This window comes from Microplitis mediator, chromosome 1, assembly GCF_029852145.1.
Source record: "Microplitis mediator isolate UGA2020A chromosome 1, iyMicMedi2.1, whole genome shotgun sequence".
NCBI classification, from domain to species: domain Eukaryota; kingdom Metazoa; phylum Arthropoda; class Insecta; order Hymenoptera; family Braconidae; genus Microplitis; species Microplitis mediator.
The window spans coordinates 16,665,194-16,681,573 of NC_079969.1; the positions used below are offsets into that span (position 1 = coordinate 16,665,194).

Sequence of the window (16,380 nt, forward strand, 5' to 3'; positions counted from 1 at the left end):
TTAGCGGAAAATTTACGGGAAGCTACTGCCGGAAAATTTATCGTCAAGTTGACAGCATGTAGTTGATGTTAAATAAGTTAACGCAATCTTTCAGGTCCCCGCAAAGTTTTGAATAAAACACTAGATAAAAACTTTCTTTTTCTTTTCTGCATTCGGTTGCCTGCATATGCCCGAAATTAAAATTCAACAAGAAGGCCAACTAAAATGTAAATGCCCAGATAGCCATACTTAAAATATCCCTAAAAGTCACTTTAGCTTGAAATTGACAGTAATTTGATGTTAAAATTAGCTGAAATCTGCTGCCCGAATTTTTCGACAATTTTACAGCAAAAGTTGAAAATGAAAATTTACGGTTAATTTTTCTTCAATTTAAAGGTAACTTTTTGAGAAAAAAAAACTTGATAATGTTCATTCTTACCATTTCAGAAGGTAAGTTAATTTTTACATAAAATTGTCTACAATTTAAGGGTAAAAAAATACTTGACAATTTTTCTCGAGTCAAATTAACAATAAATTGACAGAAAATTTGCCTGAAAATTAACAACTTTTATCTAGTCAACTTTTGAAATGAATTTGCATTCTAATTCGCGTAGTAAATTTACATCAAATTGAATAGCAAGTTTCATGCAAATTGTCGTAAAAAACGAAAAAGTCCGGAGTTGGCGGAAATTTGACGGAAAATTCGAGGAAACTTTTGAAAAGTAAACTTTTGTAAAGTAAACTTTTGCTAAAGCAAACTGTGCTATTAGGGTATATGTTAACATATAGATATATGTCAAATAATAAAAGTCATATAAATTTAAATACTAGAATTTTAAATTTCAGAATAATAAAACAATTTTATGGAAAATTTTTTACACATATATTCGATAGACACACGCTCAGTACGGTGACATGTAAGAAATAAAAAGCGCGGGAAATTTTTTAAATTCATTTGAATTTTAAAATATATAAAAAAGTGTTTTTCTAAGGAATAAATTGTTTGTAAAGTTTTTTCAAATTCTGCATTGTTTTCTAGTTATTTTCATTTTAATGACGAGCTCTTGAAATCGATCAGAACCACTTTTTTAAGTGCTTGAAATTGAAATGAAAACAAATAGAAAACAATGTGGAATTTGATAAAACTTCACTGATAATAATTTGTAGAAAATAAAATTGTGATAAGTCTGATAGTTTCGCCGGAAAAGTAAAAAGATCTCCAACTTTACTTCGAGCTCCAATAACTTTTGAACAAATGGATTTATCGAAAAATAAGAGACCTTTTTTGTAGAGCGTTCAATTTCCTACAAAAATATGTATTAGTCTATTTGATCTATTGATTTGTTAAGGAGTTAACAATACTTAAAGCTAAAAAAAAAATTTTCCCGTGTTATTTAAATGGGAAAATCGAATTTTTCAATGAGCTAGGTCTGTAATCGACATAGAATTTTTTTTCTTGCCCGAAAATTTTTTTTTGTGTTGAACTATGATTTTTTCCACACGACTTAAAAAAAAAATGTTTCTCCGAAATGACGCACCCATATATATATTAGACTGTTTCATATTAAGCGACTATTTTTTTTTTTTTGAAGAACTTTGAAAAATCGAAAGGGTATGTTAAAATATGTTGACAGTTAAGATATGAGCTCTTAATATTGATATTTAGAGGTGGCTGTTTATAATTTTCGGTTTTTCATTTAGTAACATGGTAAAAAATACATAACTTCCGAAAAAATCAAGATACAGAAAATTTCTTCCCAAATATTTTGTAGCAAATTTACCGACCTACAAAAAAGGTCTTTTATGATTTTTGCATAAATTCAACCATTCACAAGATAACCGACGTCAAAGTTTGATACAATTCGAAGAACTTGTTTTTGCTCGTTCTGAATTTTATACCATGTCGACTAATGAGAATTCAGCAATTCTTAATATAGTTTTTTGTAGGAAATTGAATGCTCTACAAAAAAAGTCTCTTATCATTTTTTGATAAATCCATCTGTTCAAAAGTTATTGGAGCATGAAATCAAGTTAGAGTAAATTTTTAGATCTTTTTACTTTTCCGGCGAAACTATCGGACTTATTATAAAATGTCATAGGATATTTTTTGTAGACGACTTTATTATCTAGGAATTATCATTGATAAAGTTTTTTGGAATTCTGCATTGTTTTCTAGTTATTTCCATTTTATTGCCAAGCTCTTAAAATCGATAAGAATTATTTTTTTTTCGGTGCTTGGCAATAAAATGGAAATAACTAGAAAACAATGCAGAATTCCAAAAAACTTTATCAATGATAATTCCTAGATAATAAAGTCGTCTACAAAAAATATCCTATGACATTTTATAATAAGTCCGATAGTTTCGCCGGAAAAGTAAAAAGATCTAAAAATTTACTCTAACTTGATTTCATGCTCCAATAACTTTTGAACAGATGGATTTATCAAAAAATGATAAGAGACTTTTTTTGTAGAGCATTCAATTTCCTACAAAAAACTATATTAAGAATTGCTGAATTCTCATTAGTCGACATGGTATAAAATTCAGAACGAGCAAAAACAAGTTCTTCGAATTGTATCAAACTTTGACGTCGGTTATCTTGTGAATGGTTGAATTTATGCAAAAATCATAAAAGACCTTTTTTGTAGGTCGGTAAATTTGCTACAAAATATTTGGGAAGAAATTTTCTGTATCTTGATTTTTTCGGAAGTTATGTATTTTTTACCATGTTACTAAATGAAAAACCGAAAATTATAAACAGCCACCTCTAAATATCAATATTAAGAGCTCATATCTTAACTGTCAACATATTTTAACATACCCTTTCGATTTTTCAAAGTTCTTCAAAAAAAAAAAAATAGTCGCTTAATTTGAAACAGTCTAATATATATATATATATATATATATATATATATATACATATATGTATCCAATAATAATCACTCATAACCAAAAAATATATGACGTATAAAAAAAAAGTATAAACACCTGATTATATTTTTATCTGCCAAAAATTTAAAAAAATGTAAAAATGTTTGAACTTAATAATAATTTAAAAATATTCATTGTTTTATTGATATGTAAGACAGTAAATTGTTTCATTGATCCAACATTAGAAACTAAAAAAAAGTAAGAACTTTATTTACTTCACACCTCATGTCAATAAATTTAAATCATTAATCAATCAATTAATTAATTATAATTACAGCCGGGATCATTATATAGACCCGCATTCTATATATTATAACAAATATACCCAGCAATTGGAAGTAAGCAGTCATTTAAAAAAACCAACTGATGTAATGTAGGTTTTGTTTACCAACAGTTTGATTTTTTAATTTAAACAAAACACTGATTCATTTTTTTTTCACATATTTTATATATTTCAGAACAACAGAGCAGTCATTTGATGCGTTTAATGTCAACGTAAATCGCAATAATGATATCCCAGATGAATTATTCTCTCGTAGATTCGTTAATTTGTTACTAGAGGCAACATCTTTTGAGGTAATTTTATTTGAATTAAGTAATTACTACAATTAAGTAATTAATTGTTTAATTATTTTCAGAAAAATGGCAATTTGTTGACATCAAGTTTAACAGTCGAATTAACGACGACAGATTTAATAAAATTAAAAAATTTTGCCATCGGAAAATCTACGATACGTGAAATAGATTCAATTATTGGTCATATTTTTATAAAACCAGAGAAAATTTATGCGCAAAATACTTATTTATCTATTAAAGAATTCATATATTTTTTGATAATACACGTAAGTATTTATATGATCCTGAAGTAAAACAGTAAAGTCATGATTCTGAAGTTAGCATGAGTGTGAATGTAGCAGACATCAGACAAATTTAAAAATTCAAATAACTAGAGTAAATAATTAATAAAATCAAATTAAAAAAATTTTGAAATCAATAAGTGCATTTTTTATAAATATTATTTTTTAAATTATTTACTCTATCTGTAATTTTAAATTTATCTGATGTCTGCTGCATTCACACACGATCTTGAAGTTGGGAACAATCAAATTTGAAGAAAAAAAAAAAAACAAAAATATGCACATGTAGAAAATTAAAAAATCTATAAGTGCAATTTTTCAAAGTATATTTTTTTTAAGTTTATTGTTTTGAAAGAAATATTCAAAAATTATTAAACGGCTAATTTCAGAATCCTGTAAAGTTAGCGGACATCTGAACACTTTTGAAACTTTGAAATAATAGAATTAAATTTTTATAAAATATAGATAAAAAAATATACAATTAGACAATTCAAAAATCTATATGCATTTTTTTAAATTTTATTATTTTATTTTTTTAGATGTAATTAAACAAGGTGGCCACGAACCGGGAATATCTGAAATTATCAATGAATTTAATGCAACCAGGAAATATCATGGGAATGTCAGAAAATTTTGAAAAGGGATATTAAAAAAAGTTCAAATTTTAAAGTGATTTTCAACAGTTTGTAACTCGATGGAAAATGGTCATGCGACAAAAACAAAAAAGGCAAATTGTAGCTTCAAGTCTTTATATTTTTTTATTATGTGCGGTTCCGGAGTAATCCTAAGAAAACTATCGAAAAATAAATTTATCAAATTTTTGGTCGTCTTAAAAACGGTCTTCGAGCTTCAATAAATTTTTTTCGATAATTATGATTGATTTTTTATTACTCCAGAACCGTGCATACAAAAAAAATTTTAAGACCCAGTTCAGAAAACTAGACACTTGAAGCTACAGTTTGACTTTTTGTTTTTATTGTACGACCATTTTCCTTCGAGTTACAAACTGTTTAAAATTACTAAAAAATTTGACATTTTTTTTAATATCTCTTAATTTTTGTAATCAGTGTATTTTAAATTTATTTAAATCATAAAATTTCTTATTAAATATTTTAACTTATACATTTTCAACATCGAATAATCAAAAGTAGGCAATATTATTTTATTTTATTGCCATTTTTTATGGTTTCTCGCATGATTTAATTATCAAATTTAATTATTAAAAATGAAAATATAATAAAAACTTTAAGAGAATATGCTATCTATTCTCTTTCTCACACACATGCGAACAAACGAAACGGTCATTGTTGCACTTGCATCAGCAAATGGAAATTTAAAATGAGCCGTTCTCAGACATAAAGTCAAATTTCCGAACGAGAAACATTTCATTCGGTAATTTATAACTTTGGGCATCGAATGAAATATTTTATTTAATGATTTGGGTCTTTGTCTATGAAAACAGTTCATCTGAAACTCGACTATTTCACTCTCTTAAATATCTTAATGATACGAATAAAATTTCTAAATCAGGGAAAAATGTGAAAAACTTTACTGGAAAACCGGGAAATATCAGGGAATTTTGAAATCACTTCTCTGTGGCCACCCTGTTAAAGAATTATCTTATTTCTGCTACATTTACACTTATTCCTGAAGTTAGTAGACAATTGACAATTTTTTGATTTTTTTCAAACAAATTAATTAATAAAAAAAAATGTACATGTGGAAATTTGAAAAACTATTAGTGCAATTTTTTAAATTAATTTTTTTTTTTTTATAATTTATCGGTTTAAAAAAAAATCTATGTTATTAGACGTCTGCTAATTTCAGAATCATGAATTTTATACCTAATTAATTACTGTAATTAAATAATTAAATATTACAATTTATATATTTATTTTTTTACAGAAGGAAATAACGTTAATAACAATAGTTGTCCTATGGATCTCATGGATAATATTAACAACAAAATGGAATATGTTAAAAATAACTCTTATCATCTTATTGACGGTATTCGCAGCGAGTTTTATTATCACGTGGTTACAATTATTACGTGTAAGTAATTAATAATTAAATTTTCTCTTCAACAATTTGCTGTTTAGTTTTTTCCGTCAGTTTAACGTCAAGTTCTTCTGTTCTAAGTCTTGACTTTAATTTGATTAGAACATAAATTACAAGTTGACAGAAATCTACAGCGTAATAAAAATACATTGAATCAAAAAATGGCGGGAAAAAGTGCCAGGCAAAATTTAAATTTAATCTGACAGAAAGTTGGGAGAAAAAAGCTGACAAGTTGAAGTTACCATCAGCTATTTGCATTATTAATTTTTAGCAGTCAACTTGACGTCTTCAATTGTAGATTTTTGTCAATTATCAGGATATTTATTATATATTTAAATAATTATATTTATAGAATAATATTTAAATTTATTAGGAAGCTGAGATAAAGCTGACAGTGAAGCAGGTACAGTTTACGCAGGTACCCATTCAATGTAATCCGCATAAAATGTCATGGTGGGATAAACTATGGACAGCATGGAGTTGTAATTATAATAATTACTAATTATTACTACTATTATTAACTATAATTATTTATGTAATTTATATATTTATTATTACAGCTGTAGATGAATGTCAAAAATATTACGAAGCGATGATGGAAAATCCATTCCTTCAAGTGACCCCAGCACAGGCGCTGTCTAAAATGATAGCGACATGTGTAGTAACACCTGTTGGGTTAATTGGCCATGCTGTCGGAGATTTTGTCAATAATGCGACGAGTAAATTTTATATTTAATTTTTTTAATGAAAAAAAAAAAAAAATAATGAAATAAAATAATTTTTTTTTTGTTTCAGAAAATCTTTGGTTCCCAATTCAAATGGTCGTCGCGCCATTATTAATAATTGGAATAATATTAATTACTGGAATGGTATTGGTTGTGCTCGGAGGTGGATCTTTGAACCTTTGGGGCTTTGGGCCTTTTTCTGTTTTTTCATTATGCGGACGTACGGAGTCACGTAATAGTAATTTACCGAGTACGGAATCACAGAATGTAAATTTACCGAGTACGGAAAGACAAGCTATTCAACCCATATATAATTTCAACGTACTTACATTACTTATCAATTATTTTACTATCGCAATTTAAAATAAGTAAAAATAATTTACAGCTGATTGATTAATTGATTAATTATTTTCAGTTACACGGAGGTCAGATCCACGAAATCGCCATTAAAAATACAAGCGAGGAGAACTTGACATCAGTTAATTTCAAAGCTGATAAATCTGTTTCGCTTGAAAGAAGTATACAGGCGTTAAAAAATGATGGGCATGATGTTGAAATTAATTTAATAAAACAGAGTACTTTAGATAATTCCAATCTTAAAGTTGAAGAAAGTAAACAAGCATTAGAAATAAATAAGGTGTGCGAGTCCATTGATTCTAGTCCTGTGAAATGTAAAAATGAAGAGAATAATTTGAAATTAAATTCTGATGAAAATAGAGACTGCATTTGTAAAAAAAAAGTTGATAAACCGATATCAGAATCTGGTGATAATTAAAATTAATTATAACATTTGAATTAAGTTGTAAAAATTTTAGACTTAGATAGATAAGGACTGATGATTGTTAATAATTTTATACTAAAATTAATACTACTGTAATTATTGCTAATTAATTTTTTGTTAATTCAATTAAAAATTAGCGACCATTTATTTACTCCCGGAAAGCGTATATATTAGGGTGATTCATTTTGAACGACTATTTTTTTTTTTCACTCCTACTTGGAAATATTGTTATAGACATTGGAAAAGAAATTCCTTGCAAATTTCAGCCCTTAATTTTAATTTTAAGTACTTCATATTTGATTTTGAAGTTTTCCCATTTAAAATACATAGGAAAGTTGGGATTTTTTTTTTTTAATTCTCTATAACTCAGCCGCATTTCAAGTTATCGGATCGCCGTTTGTGGCATTTTGTAGGTAATTCAATACTCTTCAAAAGTCTCCGTAATGATTTTACTCGGACTCTGATTGTTTATTTGTATTGGTTCTGAAAATAATTTTTTTGATAGTAGTTTGGGTTTTTAGATGATATTAACTAAATAACGAAATTTACAGAAAAAGTGCAGATAACGATTTTTTAGGAAATTTTATTCGCTACAAAAAAGGTCCTTTGAGTTAAGTGGCTCAAGTTCTTCGTTTACGTGATACAGGGATTTTAGTAATTTTGTAAATAAAATATTTGTCAAAAAATTCCACCAAATGCTATTTAATTTCAATTTTAAATCAGTAAATAATTTTCCTTTCATTAATTTAATCCAGTCATTAAAATCAGAGGGGGTCAAATTGACGAACTTCGGAAAAATTTTTGACAAATATTTTATTTACAAAATTACTAAAATCCCTGTATCACGTGAACGAAGGACTTGAGCCACTTAACTAAGAGGACCTTTTATGTAGCGAATAAATTTTCCTAAAAAATCGTTATCTGCACTTTTTCTGTAAATTTCGTTATTTAGTTAATACCAACTAAAAACCCAAATTATTATTAAAAAAATTATTTTCAGAACCAATACAGAAAAATTAATTAGAGTCCGAGTAAAATTATTATGGAGACTTTTGAAGAGTATTGAATTACCTACAAAATGCCGCAAACGGTGACCCGATAACTTGAAATGCGGCTGAGTTATAGAGAATTAAAAAAAAATCCCAACTTTCCTATGTATTTTAAATAGGAAAACTTCAAAATCAAATATAAAGTACTTAAAATTAAAATTAAGGGCTGAAATTGGCAAGGAATTTTGTTTTCAGTGTCTATAACAATATTTTCAAGTGGGAGTGAAAAAATAAATAGTCGTTCAAAACAAATCACCCTAGTATATATTATTAATTATTAACAATAATTGAAATAAGAGATCATAGAAATTACCAAATTGTTTTTTGAATATATAAAGTTTAGTATAATACTTTCAATAAAAAATATCAACATACACTACAAAATAATATTACAGTGATTAATTTAAATAATTTTAAAAGTAATTTATTAGTATTATAAATGAATTAATTAATTTTATCTGAAATCGATGATTTGATACTTAAAGCGTATAATAAAAAAGTTTCTGAACAATTCTTGATCTGATGACGCGCTGTAATTTTTTTTCTTACACTCGACTTAAAATATTTTTTCAAAATAATTTCAAATGGAATGACCTGGTCAGGGTGGCCACAAACCGGAAATATCGGGGAATTTCGAAAAGTATCCGGGAATTAAATTGTAACAGTTCAAAATTTAAAAAATTTTCAATTATACACTCGTTATAAAAATTAAGGGATATTAAAAAAATTTCAAATTTTAAAGTGATTTTCAACAGATTGTAACTCAAAGCAAAATGGTCATACGACAAAAACAAAAAAGGCAAATTGTAGCTTCAAGTCTTTATATTTTTTTATGATGTGCGGTTCCGAAGAAATCCTAAGAAAACTATCGAAAAAGACATTTACCAAATCTTTGCTCGTCTTAAAAACGGTCTTCGAGATTCAATAAATTTTTTTCGATAATTACGATTGATTTTTGATTGCTCCGGATCCGTATGTTACGTCCTGGTTGATGTTTTGGCGCTGGCGTAGTTGAGCGGTCGATTTAAATTGGACGTAATGAGAACTTATATATAATTATAAATAATAATTAAGTATGGATTGAACAGCCACCACTCGGTGGTTGTAATAAACTGGTTGTTTGAATATATATATTTCTTAATATATATTAATCCGATTTATTCAATAATAAAAGAACAGTTTTGAGTGATTTGAAAATATACAGTTGAATTGATTTATAAAATTGTTAATGTACTCTTAACAATAATTTCAAAAGGGCGAGAACGAAGTTGGGTTTTTAATATTGAGCCTGATTGCTCTCGATGATTCTATATTTCAGACTGTCTTCTCTTGATCGAGAAAAACTAGAGTGTTTCTTATCAATACGAGGCGCTTGGGCATCAGGCCCGCGCATCGTTCGATATAGAGGGGTGGATCGAGATAATGGATATTCTCGAATGATCCATGCTCTGTTCTTGCGCTTTCTCCGTTTTTGTTACTAACAAATGAGTCACTTATCTATGAACAAAAGTTATCTTAGAGCAAAATAGGTATTTGTGCAGCTGCACGTCTCGAGAATTTACTCGAGGCGTCAGTGTTTATTTGTACATAACAAATATTAAGAGAAAAATAACTTTATCAATATATTTTAAATATTCTAAATAATATTATATTATTTTATATTATTTATTTATTTTATTTATTATTTATATTTCAGCCTGGTGGCTTTGAAATAGGACTGGTTATTACATGGTTTTACATATATATATATGTCGAATTACCAGTTGAGGTATTAATGAGACTCGGGTCTACGCCGTTATCTTTGCCACTCATCTTATTTATTAAACAATTTAACGAACACACACAGGTAATTACTACTCACAAATATCGTATACACTAAACAATAAGATTACAAGCAATAATATCAGTATCGGACAACTACACAATATTAAAGTATCCGAGAAAATATCAAAGATTACAAAATATCAAATATTACACAATATTAAATACACAAATTATTACAAGCGATTAGTTTACTAGAGAATAACAACTATTGAAAATATTCTAGTTACTGTTGTAAAATGTATACGGCGGTAAAATTAAAATCGAAACGAATACACGATCGGTCGGATAGCAATGTTGTCCGTTCCTTTGCTCAATTAGAACTAACTCTCTGTACCCAATATTCTTGAGTCCCCGAATCGACCAAAACTATATCTCAGGTAATTTTTACAAACTCGTACAAATACTTCCATATGTTTGAAAACTCATTATACCGAAAATATTGCTATCTCTCGATCGTGTCTACGTTGGATGCCCAGACGGGCTCCTTCGACTTAAGTCTACCGTCATAAACGTAAATATGAAAACTAACAAAATCTTAAGCGGATTAAATTGTAAAATATTTTTACTAAGTTTTTATTGTCTAAAAACAAACTCAATATAGTTGGGACTTTCCCAAGTCTCAGGAAAAACCCAAGTATTATTTTATCTCCGACATATATATTATTAAATTAAATTAAATCAAACTTTTTAACCTAGAAAATTTTAATATTTTAATATTTTTTAATATTTTAAGAAGATAACATAACAAATAATAAACTTTTGCTTTTACTTAATTTACACAATAAGTTCAACTACTAACATAATCTATTGAATTAAATTCTCTTAGATTTTCTTCTTCTTTCTTCCATTAAATACTATTTGACTCTTTGGTAGATTTTCCTCTCCCTCACTTATCTTTGTCTTTCTTCCCCCTCTTCTTCTTTTCAATTTCCCTTAGCCATTTTATTGCTCTCTCATCCCCACTATCGCTCAGGCGCTCGTTCAGATTCATTTCCGTTTTTTCAATCTCTCTGCATTCTTCTAGCCAGTGCTCAAAAACATCTTTTCCTTCCCCACAAATTTTACACTTTTTCTCTTCTTCTTTTAGCCAAACCTTTTTTCCTTCTTCTGCGCTACCACATCTTGCTCTAGCCAGAATCTTTTGGCTACCTCCCGCCCCTCTTTGCTCTAGGTATCTCGCGTTGGATCCCGTGTAGATTTCCTGGTATCTCTTATTTTTTAGCGTTTGTATCCTCACTACCTGAAGTTGTCTCTGGACCTCGTATCCTCTTTCTCTTAATTCTGCTCCTATTCCTACTCCTTCTTCTCTCAGCTTATCTATTCCCTCTTGGCTATACCCACATTCTTTAACATATTCCATTCTATCTTCTAGATTATTTTTATTTCCTTTGCCTCTTCTTCTTTCTTCCACACACTCTTTAACGATCCCCTGTTCCCTCTTGAGTATTTTCTCCTCGAAGTCTACCGCTTTCTTTGCTAGCCTCAGCTACGATTTCTCCCTTTTCGTTTCTTCGTACACAATATAATCTGGCGTACTTTGTTCAAGCCCCAACGACCATTTTATGTATTTCCGTTGTATTTTCTCAAGTGCTGTGCGTTCCTTCCACCCCCATATCTCTGCTCCATATGCCATGACACTCACCACGAGGCTATCAAACATTTTCATTCTCCTGCGATAGTCGTCTCTAAAGATTCTTTCCCCTATGCTCCATGTGCTTTTGCACACAATAGTTGCCTTCTTCACTAAATTGTTAATCTGACCTTCACAGCTCCCACTGCTTTTGAAAACATAACCAAGGTATGAAAACTCGCTCACTTCTTCAATTTCTTTACCTTTCCAACGCCAATCTGACTTCTTCTTTCTTCCTCTTGCTTTTTTGCAAACCATTATCTTGGACTTACTTTCACTCAAGATCAACCTCTTTTTGTCTAAGTATTTTTCCAATCTTTCCATCATTTCTTTTAATTCTCCTTCGCTTGTTGCCAACAATACAATATCATCTGCATACTCCAGACACCAAAATTTTTTCTTTCCCACCACTACCCCTCCTGTCTGTCCTTTTCCCAGTTCCTTCCCTAGATCCGCCATTAACAGGGTGAATAGTGTTGGGCTCAATGGGCATCCTTGCCTGACCCCCTCTTTTGTCCAGAACTCTTCTGATTTGTCTTCTCCTACTTTGACTTTGCATTTCGTTTCTTCGTATATCCTTTTTATCCTATCAATGAGCTTTGGACTTACTCCTAGCTTCTCCATCGCTTCCCACAATATCTTTCTGTCTACTTTATCGAATGCCGCTTTCAGGTTCACAAAAAACGTGAAGAGCTTTCCTTTTTCTTTTGCTAGCTCCTTCTCGATTACGTGTTGCAAGATATAAATGTTGTCAATCGTCCCTCTCCCTTTTCTAAATCCTGCTTGAGTATCTGGCAGCACCTTCTTTCTGTCTATCTCCTCCTTTAGCCTTTCATTCATCACCATCGCGTATATCTTATAGCCGGTGCTGAGTAACGAAATTCCTCTGTAATTATTCACTTTGTCCCTCTCTCCCTTTTTGTAAATTGGAGAAATTAGCCCCACTTTCCAGTCCTCTGGGAAGCCCTCACCACTCCAAACCCTTTTCATCATGTCACAGACCTCTTGCTCCGTTTTACCCTGCATAAATTGCCAGGCTTCATTTGGAATGCCATATTCTCCTGTTGCCTTTTCTTTTTTCAGTTTCCTGATTTGACGCCTGATTTCCTCGTCTGTCAGCTTATCCTCGACTTCTTCTCTGTATTTTTCTTCTGCAACTCCCATCCTGCTCCAATCTCCCACTACCTTCTCCACCTAGCAAATCCATGAAATATTCTTTCCAATCTCCCATTTTTATTTCTTTATTTATTGGCACGTGTTCCTTTCTGTATTTGTTTATGTATTTCCATACTTCTTTTTCAGTTCGCGCTTTTCTTATTTCATCATACTCCCTTTCAATCATCCTCTGCTCTTTTTCTTTGCACAGCTTTTTAAGTTCTTTCCTTTCCACTAAGTATCTTTCCTTTTCTTCTATACCCTTTTTCCATCTTTTGAGGCATCCGCTCACGCACCTCTTTTTCCTTTTACATTCCTTATCCCACCATTTCTTGTACCCCATTTTTGTCTGTTTGCATCTCCATAATTCTTTGTGCATATTTTCGTTTATTACTTTCTTTATCTCTTCCCACCTTCCTTCTGTCGTCTCTTCCCCAAAATTCGCGTTCATTGTAGCAAGCTGATATTTAGTTTTACTCTCCTCATTCCATATAATTTTTTCTCTAAATTCACTTTTTACCTCCAGGTTCTTATTTTTATATCCTTTTTTTAACTCGCACACAATCGGCATATGGTCCGATTCTATCCTTCCCTCCACCTTAAAATCTCTAATTTTTCCTATGCTTCCTATGCTATCTCTCATCCTTATATTTTCCTTTACTTTCTCTATTTCTCCTTTAATCGCTTCCTTGATCTCTTCTTTATTTTCTTCCATTGTTTTCTTAATTCCCTCTATCTCATGTAGAATTTGCTCCAACATCTCATCATTTTTGTATTTATCTCCCCCCCCACCTGCATTTTTCTCTGCTCGCTGCATGAACTCTTTAATTTTATTTGCCTTCTCCGCCTCTTTCAGCCTCAGCGCCTCTAGCGTCGGTCTACCAGGTCTTGACGTGGTTTTCCCGGTTCCCTCTTTGCCGACCGACGATTTTTTCTCTCTGTCTAATTGCTTCTGCGATTTCCCCATCTTTGTCTTGTTGTAAACTAACCTTAGTTTTGCCAACAACACTTTTCTGCTAAATTTTATTCTTTTTGTTTGTTCCCCAATCAAAATTATTATCACACTCACTTCCCCACGCTTTCCTTCACCACTTTGATTACTTTCTTTATTTTGATTCGATGTATCTCCTCTATTACACTAACTTTTCTCTCCTGTATTTTTAAGTACAACCGTCACGATTCCGCTCAACTAACCAAGTCCATTTTATATTATTATATTATGTTATATTATTGTATTATATTATTATTCTATATTATTACATTATATTATTATTCTATATTATAGAGTAACTTATTAATTATGCAACTTGCTAAATTATCAATATACATCTTAACTAATTAGTTAGGTCTCAGATCGGTCTTTTAATAATTAGTAATTGAAAATAGTCAGAGACATCTGACGAGCAGGCTGGGACGTAACACGTGCATAATAAAAAAAGGCCATTCGGCAGCCGAAATGGAACCCTGTGGAAAAGGTCTTATAAAATCTCATAAAAAAAAATTGGCTATGAGAAAACGATCAGTATTTGTCCACGAAAAATCTCAAAAATTCTGATACAATTATTTTCTCATAGATGGTGCATCAAAAAAATTTTTTTCTTAAAATTCTTATATAAATTATCAGAATCTATAAGAAACAGAAGCTGTAATATTGTAATTAAAAGTATTTATAAGTTTTCGAAAAATGTAAAGTTTACAATTGAGTAGATTTTGGAAATGAATAAGATTGTATGAGACGATTTCTAAAGTAATCATACAAGATTTGATACTGATTAATCAATGTGAGTACAGTTATTTTCCATATAGTTTATATGCTAAATTATTGAATTTTTTAGCATGAATTCAAAAAGTTTCTATTATGTATACTCAAGAATATTTGTATGAGTATTTACGCGGAAAATCTTTAGCAATCTATTCACGAAAAATCTATGAAATTGAGTCCGTTTATTTATTCATCAAATTTACTCAAGTAAACATTAATATTAAATATTAAAGTCATGATGTATTATGGGATATACCATAGTACAACCCAAACAGGTACTTGTTGGTCTGTCAAATGACAGGAGTACTCGAATAAAATCGTATTGAAATTTGGAATATAACACTTCTGAAATAAATGTCTTACCAGGGACACTACAAATCGTAGGCGCGATCTCGTGGCGAGCACCGAACTACTCCCGCTGCTGCTGCCTAGCACCGGTGACTTTCCCCTTCTCCATATCGATCTTTTCTCCCGAGAAATTTTTTCTCTTGGCTTAAACAACTTTTGTTATTTTGGTCGGAGAATACAAAAAAACTTGCGTGAAAAGAATAGTACTTGTTCCGAGAAATTTTATTCTGTTGAACCAAAAAAATGCAATATCACTACAAAAAAATAATGTATCTTGCACCAAAAAAAAAAAAAATGGGGCAAGATACATTACTGGGTTTGTAAAAAATCACATAAAAACTTATATTTTCACTCATCTCAGAACAGTTAAAATACTTAAAGTACAAGAAATAGTGATAATATTAGTATTTTGGGTGTAAATTCTTATAAAACAAAAATGAAGTTAAGCAATTATTTTTGAATGAATCTGATAAAATTAATATTTTATGTGAATGGAAATTATTTATAAAATCTCATAAGTACTCCATAATATTTTATAAGTAATAGCCTTCTAACTAAAACTTACAAAAACTCATAAATCACATAGCTTTTAAATTAAAATTAAATCTTTTAAGTTTTTACAAGTTAATTCGATTATAGATTTTCTTACTAATTCTCATAAAATTTTTATGAGAAAAAGGTCTGCATTTGTCCATGTGATTCCTGATTCAATCTCATAAAATTTCGAAGAAATACATGTTAAATATTTTCTCATAAAATATGACAAATATTTTATGATATTCAATAAGATATTATCTCCTAGGATAACTCTTACTAAAACTTATAAATTCTGAAAATTTCGTATAAAAAAATAATCTTATTGAGATTTTGTAAGTATTATAACATCGGAATTCGCCTGATCAATTCTTATTGAAAATACATTAGAATAAACTGTAACAATCTTATAGAAATGAAAGTACTTATTGAATCTCATAATCGTTGGCGGAATTCGAGTCACAAAATCTCATAAATTAAAAAATCTTACTCATTCTTTTAAAAATCTAGTACGGAAATCATGATAGGAAAACATCAAAAGCTTTGACTCATAGATTCTCATAAAAATTCATATGAGAATTTTTTTAAATCTCATAGATATTTTCGAAGCTCATAGATTCTCATAAAAAATATTCAATATTTTATCAGAATTTATGAGAGCTTTTCCACAGGGTTTTTAATCCTGAAATAATGTTTTCATTCCGTTATCTTTTTAGGATATAAACGAATTTAACCAGTATTTGAAATT

At 29.6% G+C, this 16,380-nt stretch overlaps 1 protein-coding gene across 2 annotated transcripts; it reads left to right on the forward strand.

Annotated features, from left to right (window-relative positions):
• Positions 1 to 2,921: 2,921 nt before the first annotated feature.
• On the forward strand, positions 2,922 to 9,664 carry LOC130673873 (uncharacterized). Of its 2 annotated transcripts, none has more exons than XM_057479088.1 (9): positions 2,922 to 3,107; positions 3,187 to 3,282; positions 3,368 to 3,485; positions 3,548 to 3,751; positions 5,672 to 5,818; positions 6,198 to 6,306; positions 6,385 to 6,543; positions 6,620 to 6,870; positions 6,965 to 9,664. In XM_057479088.1, exons 1-9 carry the CDS (start codon positions 3,010 to 3,012, stop codon positions 7,322 to 7,324), a joined length of 1,542 nt encoding a protein of 513 aa, XP_057335071.1. In that variant the 5' UTR covers positions 2,922 to 3,009; the 3' UTR covers positions 7,325 to 9,664. The 2 variants fall into 2 exon arrangements, with proteins under 2 accessions (XP_057335071.1, XP_057335078.1); XM_057479095.1 differs by having other exon boundaries at positions 6,620 to 6,829; positions 6,965 to 7,149.
• Positions 9,665 to 16,380: the final 6,716 nt, after the last annotated feature.

Coding starts and splice junctions, on each gene's coding strand:
- LOC130673873 (XM_057479088.1), top strand. CDS start 3,010: ATGTTTGAACTTAATAATAATTTAAAAATATTCATTGTTTTATTGATA. Junction 6,544..6,619: donor TTTTGTCAATAATGCGACGA/GTAAATTTTATA, acceptor TTTTTGTTTCAG/AAAATCTTTGGTTCCCAATT. Junction 6,871..6,964: donor AACCCATATATAATTTCAAC/GTACTTACATTA, acceptor AATTATTTTCAG/TTACACGGAGGTCAGATCCA.